Source organism: Hypanus sabinus, chromosome 20 (assembly GCF_030144855.1).
Source record: "Hypanus sabinus isolate sHypSab1 chromosome 20, sHypSab1.hap1, whole genome shotgun sequence".
NCBI classification, from domain to species: domain Eukaryota; kingdom Metazoa; phylum Chordata; class Chondrichthyes; order Myliobatiformes; family Dasyatidae; genus Hypanus; species Hypanus sabinus.
The window spans coordinates 34386040-34398074 of NC_082725.1; the positions used below are offsets into that span (position 1 = coordinate 34386040).

The 12035-nt window shown below is 40.3% G+C and overlaps 1 protein-coding gene across 3 annotated transcripts in view; it reads right to left on the minus strand.

Annotated features, from left to right (window-relative positions):
- Positions 1 to 12035, minus strand: part of fhod3b (formin homology 2 domain containing 3b) — a 519315-nt gene that overhangs the window by 160032 nt on the left and 347248 nt on the right. For all 3 annotated transcript variants that reach the window (XM_059945317.1, XM_059945318.1, XM_059945319.1), the window contains 2 exons: positions 11816 to 11927; positions 1986 to 2080 (listed from right to left, as the gene is read on the minus strand). In XM_059945317.1, the coding sequence (XP_059801300.1) occupies positions 1986 to 2080; positions 11816 to 11927 (207 nt within the window). The remainder of the gene's footprint in view (positions 1 to 1985; positions 2081 to 11815; positions 11928 to 12035) is intronic.

A 12035-nucleotide genomic window follows, 5' to 3' on the forward strand; every position in this document is an offset into this window, starting at 1 on the left:
TTGTTTTATTCTCCCTTTCAAAGCATGCATAAAAGGCATTGAGCTCATTTGCGAGTGAACCATCACAGCCATTCATGATATTAGGTTTTGTCTTGTAGTGTGCTATCTCCTCTTGTTCTACAAGTGATATGTTGGTGGTAGTTGTTCAGAAACTTCAAGCTGGCCTGGTTTAAATCTCCTGCAATGATAGGGAATGCATCGTGGTGTGCTATTTTTCATGGTGTTCAGTCCCTTCAGTCCTGCATGACTTCAGTTCAGTTTTAGTTTATTGTCATTAAGAAACCACAAATGCAATGCAGTTAAAAAATGAGACAACATTCCTCCAGAATGTGATCACAAAAGCACACAACAAAACAGACTGCACCAGAAAATCTACATAACGTTTATTAATTCCCAAATCCAGCGCCCGGAGAGGCTGCTGCATATTAATATCACACTACCATCTTTGCACGTTCTCCGGAAAGGAACTCCAAACTCACCAGACAAAACAATACTACCCAGACACACCAAGTCAAGAGACCAACTCTACCACCCAACAAACCAAAAACTAAAGCTACAAGACCTACACAAAACCACATAGTTACATATAGTTCCAACAGTGCAGACAATACCATAATTAATTTTAAAAAACAGACCATGGGCACAGTAAAAATAGTCCAAAGATGTTAAAAGACTACAAGTTCGAAAGGAACCACCACACAGCTTCCACAAGTCCTCAGGGTACATAGACTCATCATCCCATGCAGGTTGCAGAAAGGAATACTCCTGCTATGGACTTCCAAGGCGCTGCCAGACTCAACCTCGCAGACGCAGCACACAATGAAAGCTCTGTCACACCCAGCCCTGCAGAGGTAGCACACAGTGAAAGTGCCCCGACCGCAGCGGACTCCGAGTCCGTCGAACCTCCGAGCCTCTGACCACCCCCTCCGGCACAGCCTCTCTGAGTATCAACCTCTGCCGAGTGCACTATGACACCACCACCAACACGACCCCGAAGACTGGGGGCCTGTTCTTCTCAGCAGAGACCCGGACCTCACAAAAGCAGCAGCAACGAAGAGGGCCTTCCTGGAGATTTCCAGATGGTCCTCCCTGCTCCCACATCTGTTTTTCATCAGATTAGGATTGCGCACGGCACCCCGTTTAACAAATAACAGGTATCAACTCCGGAGAGGCCGCTGCAAACCTCGTTGCGCCGCCATCTTGCTTCAAGATGCTTTGAAGCAATCTTGCTTTGACCACAGATGGAAAGTACACTGCTACCAGGATTATGGTGAAAAACTCCCTTGGCAGATAGAATCAATGGCATGACCGCAAGATGTTCCAGGCTGGGTGAGCAGGACTAGGACAGAACTATTACGTTGGTGTACCAGAATGAATTAATAATGAAGCATACTCCACCTTATTTACCTTTAAAAGACTCAACTGACCTATCTTTGCGGTGAACAGTGAAGCCATTTGGCTGCAGCGCTGCATCTGAAGTGGCAGAAGTGAGCCATGTTTCCATGAAGTGAAGTAAGCAGCAGTTTTTAACAATAAACCTTCATTAAAATGGTAGCAGGAAATTGAAAGAGTAAATGGCTGTCACAATTCATGATGTTAAACTCATTATTACAAATAGAGAAATGTGTACTGCAATTACATTAATATGTTAAACTGCAACTCTTTAATTACATTAATCTTTATAAAATGTAGTTATGGATCTCAGAGGCAAATTGCTGATTCAATAACATCAGAACTAACCAATATCTATTGTGATGACAAACTCTATGAATAATGGCAGATCCAATATCTGTCTAACTCACAACAGGCCAAAGACTGTTTTGTTAGATATGCCCTACATGCTGACAATTAAATGGCCATCTAAATGATACCAATACTGAGAAAGCATCCACTTAGAAACTACTCAACCAAGCACCAAGTGGTAACAGTTGGCAGAAACTTCACACAGTCTGATAGGCACAAGTTTAACTGGATGTCACACTGACCTTATTTATTAAAGTCATTGTGTAAACGAGAAGTTCTGTGTCAATGCCATCCTTCTCGTCCAGTATTTCCATGACATTTGACCATGACCTCACACCTAAAAAAAAGTTAGAACACTAATTAATGTCTGACATCAGAATTTAACACAAGACAATAAAACAGCTAACTGCAGGAAGCAGTTTTAAAGAACATCTGTATCTTCCATGACTGCAAAATCCAAGTTGAAACATTTGCCATCATATTCAGCTTTTAGTGCCAAGTGGCTTCCTCCTGAGATGTCAGAGCTGTACCTTCATTCTGTTTTATATCTGGAAACCACTGTGAGCATTGGATACTGCAACGGCTTTGCGATCAGACAATATCCCAGATGCAATACCGAAGACCTGTTCCTGAGAACATGGCACATATCTAGTTGAGCAATTCCTGTACAATTACAACACTGGCATTTTTCTGATGATGTGGAAAACTGCCCAGGAATACCTTGCACACATAAAGCAGTACAAATCCAGTTGGGCTAATTCCTACACAACAAGTTCAGCCACAATCATCTGTAAAGTGATGGAAGGTGTTATCAATAGTACCATTGTGTAAACTTAGCAATAACCAATCCAACACTACTTAGTTTGGGTTTCACCAAATACTTCATCTAAAATTGAGAAAAGAGCTGAATTCCTGATTCAAGAGAGAGCAAAATCCTTCAATATATCAGCAGTATTTCACCAAATGCAGTAGCAACGAGCTTTGATAAAAATGAAGTCAATGGCATTAAGGAGAATGCCAATAATTTCAGTCACGTGTGTCATATTAGTCATGTTACTGGACATCAATCATCTCACCCCCCAGGAGACCACTGCACGTCAATATTGAAGATGCAGCCATTTTTATCAACCACCAAGATAGGAAATGAGAATGCATATTGATAATTGCATAAAGTCCAATCCCTTTTCCAATACCTTACTCAATGATGGAAACTATCCTTGCTTGCAGCAAGATCCGGAAAGCATTCATGGATGAGCAGTCTAGTCTCAGTCATTGACAAAGTGATGGGAGATGTTCTCCAAAGTGGCACCTACTCACCAATAAGATAGTGTTCAACTATGGACTGATAAATGGTAGGTAACATTTGTGCCATATTATTTCCAGAGAATGACTGTGTCAAACTTTACGTTTATATTGACATAACCTTGACTTTCAGAACTATTACCATTACAAACTTCCCCCATTATCAACTTCCTTTGGTGTACCATTGATTTAAAACTCAAAAGGAATAGCTTTATGCACAATCTAAGCATGTCTAAGGCTAGGGATCCTGTGGCAAGTGACACCCCTCCTGATGTCCCACTACTTATAAAACATAAGCTAGTAGCATGAAGGAATACACTCAACGACGGATTGGTGTATAGCTCCAACAATGAAATACACAATTAAAAAAGCATCAATTGAAAAGATGTTCAAAAAGATCCTGTACAATTTAGATCATCATATTCATTGGCTTTGTTGGTTTGTATATATTTTGGAAAAAAGGGAAAAAAATCAATACTGGAAATGCCAGAAGGCAAAACTTAATTATTGCAGAGAAAAGCCACGTCTTTGGGTTGAGCTCCATACAATATTCTGCAGAATTACGAGTTAGGTCATCAGTGACCTCTTACCAATTTGCAGTAACCACAAATCCTTGTTAAAGCTTGAGGAGAAACAGTGAAAACATTTAGAAAGACCAATTTACATCTCAGTATCAAAGACATCAAAAGTTTCCAATCTAGAATTCTCATTTCACATTCCTTTGAAATGAATAGCAATTGAAGTTAATTACAGAAGGTGTTGGGAATATTTCCAAATTTCTTGTGTCTCCACATTAAAAAGATATTCAAGCACTCAATTACAGATCACAAGCAGGGGATGTATTGAACAGGGATGTGGAACAGATTCTTCAGGTCCAAAGCAGGAGTTATAGAATGAGTTGGAAACCATACATTGTATCTGCTTTCTTCTTGAAATTAGTCTGCAAAAAATATATGCATATTAAACTGTGAGCAAAAGGCTCCCTGACACAAAGCTAAGGATTGGACATAGATGAGGAGTGCTGTTCTGTGGTGAAGTGTTCAGAATTAGTCCTGTAGTGCAGCCTCCCTATGGTATTCAACAAAGATCCTGTACCAGCTTTGGAACATGCAGTAGCCACTGCCGTTTTCCCATTGTAATGATTATACTCCATCATACAGCCAAGAAACAAACCAGAAAAGATATTAAACTATTTTAGTTTCCTCATACAGAAGAGATGAATTCTCTAGTATGTTATTTAAAGATGCACTTTAAACTTTAAAGCACTTTACAGAGCCATTAAAACAAAATAGATCACAAGCCAAAGGTGCTGAATTGATGATTTTACCACAAACTTTGTCAATGTGAAGGTTTGAGAAAACATTTAAATTGAAGAGAGCAAATCAGAGTGATTTTGGAAGATGACTGTATTCATAAGATGTTTAGTGTAAATGATGCAGTTTCACAGACAAAAGCTTGAAACTGCCATTGTGTATGGTAGTTTGTGATACACAGAGGGCTGAACAAGGATTTTCTGAGGATACGGCTTGTGTTACACATACCACTGGAGAGCTATTTAAAATGTGGCAGAATTGACAGTTGTGAACAACCACAGGGAAGGATTGAAGTAGTTGAAATAATGCTGGGTGAGCAAAGAGATTCTGAGCAGGCCATGCTACTGATGTTGCCAAGGATACCTGTCACCATGGCCATTCCATTTTTCTTCCTCAGCCTTCTGGGAAAACGTACAGCAGCCTGTAATCCAGACTGCCAACCTTAATTCATGCAGATGCTGCCACTACTTTGGATTGTTTCTACCTTTCTCAGTCACTCCAGTATTACCATTTTTAAATTGCCATGCATACAGTTTACTCTGAGCTTCACGATTCAAGACTGCTCAATATAACTTCCAGTACAAGAGCATGAAGGAACAAAATAATTGTTACTTTGGAACCAATACAGCACACAAACAAAACACAGTAAGATAAAGAACACAATAATAAGAGGAAAGCACACAATAAATATAAATTAAAATTTATTTAATGCAAAATACTACAAAAAGTAGTGGATACTGACCATACCATCCCAGGCAGAACCCTCCCCACCATTGAACACATCAATACAGAGCACTATTACAAGAAAGCAACATCAATCATCAAAGACCCCACCACACAGGCAATGCTTTCCTTTCACTGCTGCCAACAGGACTCACACCACCAGGTTCAGGAACAGTTATTACCCCTCAACCATCAGGCTCTTGAACCGGTGGGGATAACTTACTCAACTTCATTTGCTACATCACTGAACTGTTCCCACAATCTATGGGCTTCCTTTCAAGGACTCCTCATCTCCTGTTCTCAGTGTTTATGGCTTATTTATTTATACTTTTTTCCCCACTTACAGATTGTTGTCTTTTGTGCATGGATTGAACACGAGTTGGTGCAGTATTTCATTAATTCTGTTATAGTTATTATTCTGAAGATTCTTTGAGAATGCCCACAAGAAAAAGAGCCTCAGGGTTGTATTTCGTGACATAATGTGCTTTGACAATAAATTTACTTTGAACTATTTTCTTTTTTATTTGCATTGATTGCTGTCTTTTGCACATAGGTTGTTTGTCAGTTCAGTGATTCTATTGTGCTTCTTCTAGTTACTGAGTATGCCCATAGCAACATGAAACTCAGGGTTGTATATGGTAATATATGTACTTTGATAATAAATTTACCTTGAAACTTTTAAGTCTACATATATAAACTATCTTATGAATGTACACAAGATAGCTTATATACATGGATTGATTTTATGTCTATAAAATGATGCAAGGCACAGAAGTGTCCGTACACAAGGTAACTGTCAGGAAATGATAAAGTAGTGGAGGTGGGGGGGGGGGGGGGGGTTACAGGGTGGAGGTGTTCATCAGTTTTGCTGCTTGGTGAAATAACTGTTTCAAAAACTGGGTCAAAAAGTCCATAAGCACTATGGATGGGATCCTTCACAACGTTCTGGCCCATTTTCAGCACCTTTCTGTATTATGTCCTTGATGTAGGAGTGTCAGCTGGTGCCAGTGATGCATTGAGCAGTTCTGAGTATCCAAGAGTCTTTCTGCCTGCCACAGTGCAGTTTCCACAGTGCACGTGAGCAAGAGTTTTCTTTGCATACTACTGTGTGCAACAATAAACTTCAGACATCTAAGAGCCATCCAAAATATCCAATTCTTTAGATAAATTTGAGATCTGAAAGCAAAGAAACTCTGTTCCTGCATAATGCCTGTAATTTTCAACCTGACCCAAAACAATTTAATGCAATCAAGTGCATTGAGTTGTACTCATTAATGAACGCACAAAGCAGAGCATCCAGTCTGGAAACAACAGTGACACATAGCAAAATGATACTGAATGGAAAGCCAGTAATAAGACCATAAGATATAGGAGCAGAATTAAGCTATCTGGCTCATCAAGTCTGCTCCACCATTTCATCATGACTGATCCAATTTGCCTCTCAACTCCAATCTCCTGACTTCTCCCCATATCCCTTCATGCCCTGACCAATCAAGAATGTGTCAACCTCTGCCTTTAATGACTTGGCCTCTACAGCTGCCTGAGGAAACAAGCTCCAAAGATTCTCCATTCTCTGGCTAAAGAAATTCCTTCTCATCTCCGTTCTGAGGCTGTGTCCTCTGATCTTAACACTCTCCCACTACAGGAAACATCGTCTCCATATCTACTCTATCAAGGCCTTTTACCATTCAATTAGTTTCGATGAGGCCACCCCTCATTCTTCTGAATTCTCATGAATACAGCCCTTCAAATGACAAACCATTCAATCCTCAAATAATTTTCATCATCCTCCTTTGAACCTTCTCCAATTTCAGCACATCCTTTCTATAAGGGGCCTAAAATTGCTCACAATACACCAAATGAAGCCCCACCAGTCCCTTATGAAGTCACAGTATTACATCCTTACTCTTAAAATCTAATCCCCTTGAAATGAATGCTAACATAGCATTTGTCTTGCTCACCAAAGAACCAAACTGCAATTTAACCTTAAGGGAATCCTTCACAATGACTTCCAAGTCTCTTTGTGCCTCAGTTTTTTTTTGTATTATCTCTCCTTTTAGAAAACAGTCTAGCCTTTCATTTCTTCTACCAAAGTGCATGATCATACATTTCCTGACACTGTATTTCATCTGCCACTTCTTTGCCCATTCTCCTAATATGTCTAAGTGCTTATGTAGCCTCTCTGCTTCCTCAAATCAACCTGCCCCTCCACCTATCTTGATATCATTTGCAAACTTCACAATATAACCATCAATTCCATCATCCAAATCACTGACATATAACGCAAAAAGAATCGGTCTCAACACAGACCCCTGTGGAATACCACTACTTGCCAACAGCCAAACAGAAAGGGCTCCCTTTATTCCCACTCTTTGCTCCTGCCACTCAGCCACTGCTTTATCCATGCTAGAATCTTTCCTGTAATACCATAGCTTGTTAAGCAGCCTAATGTTTAGCATCTTGTTAAAAGCCTTCTGAAAATCCAAATGCACTTCAGCTGATTCTTCTTTGTCTATCCTGCTTGTTATTTCTTCAAAGAATACCAACAGATTTGTCAGGCAAGATCTTCCCTTGAGGAAACTATGCTGAATACAGCCCAATTTATCATGTGCCTCCAAGTACCCTGAAACCTATTCCTTAATATTCAACTGCAACTTCTTCCTAACCACTGAGGTCAGAAGTTTCTTTTCTTCTGCTTCTCTCCCTTCTTGAAGAGTGAAGTGGCATTTGCAATTTTCCAGTCTTCTAGAACCAATCCAGAATCTCTTTTACACTTTATGTATGTGAAGAAGCTTCTTACTTACCTACTTTTGTATTCATCTTTACATCCTTAATGACATTTTTAGCTGGTTTTTTAAAAGTTTCCCAATCCTCTAACTTCCCACTAATTTTTGATCTATTATATGCCTTCTCATAGGCTCTTATGTTGGCTTTGACCGTTCTTGTTAGTAACAATTGTGTCATCTTGCCATTAGAATAGTTCTTCCTCTTGGAGATGCATATATCCTGTGCCTTCCAAATTGCTTCCACAAATTCCAGCCATTGCTGCTTTGCTGTCATCCTTGCCAGTGCCCTTTTCCAATCAACTGGCAACTCCTCTCTCCTGCCTCTGTAACTCCCTTTACTTCACTGTAATACTGAAACACCCGACTTTTGCTTGTCCTTCTCAAATTTTCATGTGATCAAGTTCCCCTCAAAGTTCTTTTTCATTAAGTTCTCTAATCATTTCTGGTTCATGACACATCACCCAGTCCAGAATAACTGATCCTCTAGTGTGCTCAATCATGAGCTGCTCTAAAATTCCATCTCATAGGCATTCTGGAAATTCCCCCTCTTGGAATCCAGAACCAACCTGATTTTCCCAAACTCATTTTTTACCAACAGTGAAAAACACTACCCCCCCCCCCCCAACCCGCCTTCCTGCCTATCTTTTCAATACACTGTGTATCCTTGGAAATTAAGCTGTCAGTGATAATCTTTTCAGCCAGGATTCAGTGATGCCTACAATTACAAACCTGCCAATCTGCAATTGTGCTGAAAGTTCATCTACCTTATTCCGTATACTGAGCACTCAAATATAACTCCTTAATTCCAGTAGTCACCCTTTTTGATTTTGCACACCTTTAATATTGCAACTCATCCTGTTGTCTGCAATTCTGCCCTATCAACAGCCTCTCCTCACTACACCTTGCCTCTGTTTGTAAACCATCTACCTCATCATCAGCACTCTTCAGCCTTTCCTACAATACTTCTTCCATTGATATTATATACAGCCCAGGACACTAGTTGCACCATTCTCAACTATTTGATTTCTAACTTTGTCTGAGGTCTTACCATCTCTGCCTCCATAACCTCTCCACTAACTGTTCTGGATGGTTCCGATCCATTTGAACTCCAGATAAAACACCACCGTGCAATATTAACAAACCTTCCTGCAAGCATATTAGTCCCCCTTCTGATCAGGTGCAAACCACCCTGTCTGTACAGGTCTCACCTCCCCTGGGATTGTCGTCAGTAAAGGTACTGTCAAAATAATCAATATTTTTAAGGATTACAGGTACAAATCTCATACTCTCTTTCAAAGTAGCACTATTTTTATTTCCACTTGGCAGAGGAAATAGATTCTTCATCGAAGACTTCATTTCAACAGTATGGACTCCCTCAACAGAGTATGAACCTTTAAGCAGAAGGCTCTGGGATGGGATTTGAACCTAGAAGGATCAGATTCAGAGGCATCCTTGCTACCAATTGATCTGCTGCTGTTACCCGTGGTTAAAGAGCTGCAGGGCTCAAATAAGACTCTATTTTAACAAAAAAATTAGGCAGATGGTCCCTTTAGCAGAGGAAAATATTCCATTATGCTCCACAGGAGAATTAACAGACAAAATTGACATGCCCACATTAGAATGGGAAACAAATAGACTAGTGATATTCGTGATTGTTTACAGAGACAGGTTCGGGGGGGGGGGGGGTTTCCAGGTGAGAGACAAAGCCATGACTATTGAAGGAATTAAAACTGGCAGTGCTCAACAGGTCAGAATTGGATGCTTTCAAATAACTTGGGAACAGGTAATGCATAAAATTACAACATATAAGGTGTGCAAAGGATAAAATATATGTGAAAACTAAAGGTGAGAAATTTACAGCTGAAGCTCAAGATCATCCAGAACAAAGCAGCCCACTTGACTGGTACCCATTCACCAATTTAAAAAATCATACTCTTCACCGCTGGTACACGATCCCCATCTATTTCCAGAAGGGGATTTAGTAACTTGTTTAAAAAGACAACACCATTTGAAAGGGATAGTCTGACCTGTAAATTAGTTTGTCAGCCTTTGCTGCCATCTTTGTTTACACTCAGTAGCCACTTCATTTGGTACAGTGGTAGAACCCGGTGTGGCCTTCTACGGGTGCAACCTGTCCACTTCAAGGTTCAACATTCAGAGATGCTTTTCTGAACATTATTGTTGTAATGCATGGTTATTTGAGTTCTTGCTGCCTTTCTGTCAGCTTGATCTAGTCTGTCCATTCTCCTGGACAGGCAATTTTGTTCACAGAACTGCAGCTCACTGGTTGCTTTCTGTTTTTAAAACTGATCATTACGTACGGAGATTAGCAGTTACAGAGATATTCAAACCACTCTGCCCAGCACCAATCATCTTTCCATAATCAGTCACTTTGATCACAATTCTTCTTCATTCAAACGTTCGGTCTGAACGGCAAGTGAACCTGTTGACTATGTCTGGATGGTTGCATGCATTGAGTTGCTGCCATCTGATTGGTAGATCAGATACTTGCATTTACAAGGCGTATAGGTGTGCCTAAAAGTGGTCATTCGATGTATATGCTGCTGCTATCCTGCACGTAATGCAGCTGTTAGAAATAAGAATCCATCGACTTTTTGATAAAGGCAGCTACTTATAGCTCTACCGTAGTGTTACAAGAGTGAAGATAGTTGTTTCATTATTCCAAAAATCTAGGTTAGAGATTAGGATGCAGGTACAGTATATAGTCCTTGAAAGTAGTGATCCAAATAGACAAGATAGTGAAGAAAGTGTTTGACACACTTGCCTTCATTGATCAGAGTATTGTGCACACAAATCATTTTATAGCTGTACAAGACAATGAACACATTTGAAGTACTGCACATAGTTCTGGTCACCTTGCTAGAAAGGGGATGGCACCAGAACAGTTTGAGGGTATTACTGGAACTGGAGAGTCTGGGTTATAGGGAGAGACTGAATGGGCTGGGACTTGTTTCCCTGGTGTTAAGATGCTGATGGGTGATCTTACCAAGACATAGAATCGTAAGGGGCATTCAAAACTACAGGGAGAAGATTGAAAGTGAGAGGGGAAAGTTTAAAAAGGGACTTGAGAGACCACGTTTTATAGTGAGTATATGGAATGCCTGTAGTAGATGCAAGTGTATAAGATCGTGTGGAGAGTGAGAGGCTTTTTTCCCAGGGTTGAAATGGCCAACACGAGAGGGCAGTTTTAAGGTGCATGGAAGTAGGTACAGAGGGGATGTCAAGGGTGAGTGCATGGAACAGGCTGCCGGTGACTGTGGCGGAAGCGGAAACAATAGGGTCTTTTAAGAGACTTCTGGATAGGTACATGAAGCTTAGAAAAATAGAGGGCTATGGGTAACCTTAAGTAATTTCTAAAGTAAGTACATGTTTGGCACAGCATTGTGGGCCAAAGGGCCTGTATTGTGCTGTAGATTTCTATGTTTCTAGGTACAGTAATGATATTTAAAAAGCCTTTAAAGAATTATATAGATCGGATAGGTAAAGATAGATACGGGGTAAACATGGGGAAGTGGGACTAGCTCGGTAGGAAATGAATTGGGCTGAATGGCCTGTATCCTTGCTGTTTAGCTCCATGACTAACATTAATACTGCTGGTATGATTGCTTAGCTCATAAGATATAGGAGCAGAATTAGGCCATTTGGCCCATCAAGCCTGCTCCACCATTTCATAATTGCTAATCTAACTTTGATAGTAATGAATTCTGTTATTTGTAGAATTTCTAAAGGAACTTTGTGAACCATTTCCTGTAGTGCAATGCTTAAATGGATGCAGCTTGCTGAGTAAAAAAGACTTCTCCATTTTGGCTGTTGCACAGGCTCTAAAGGCAACCTACTGAACATGTATGACAAAGAATGGAACACGCCCCTGAATGTTTCCTATGGTTTTGGAGCATGGAGGGAAGCTTTAAGTACAATAAGACTCACCTCTTTTCTGGTCAACTGTGAGGACTGCCTGGATGAACAGTGGTGCATTCGACTCTGTGTACTCCACAAAAACCAGCAGCAACTTCAGGGCTGTCTTCACCACCAGGCGGAACTGCACAACAAACAAACAGCACATTACCTTAATGCAACTTGACAGGAGAAATATTAACAGTGTATACAAGAACCATCTTGGGAAATCACCCTCATTAAGGATAGGCTG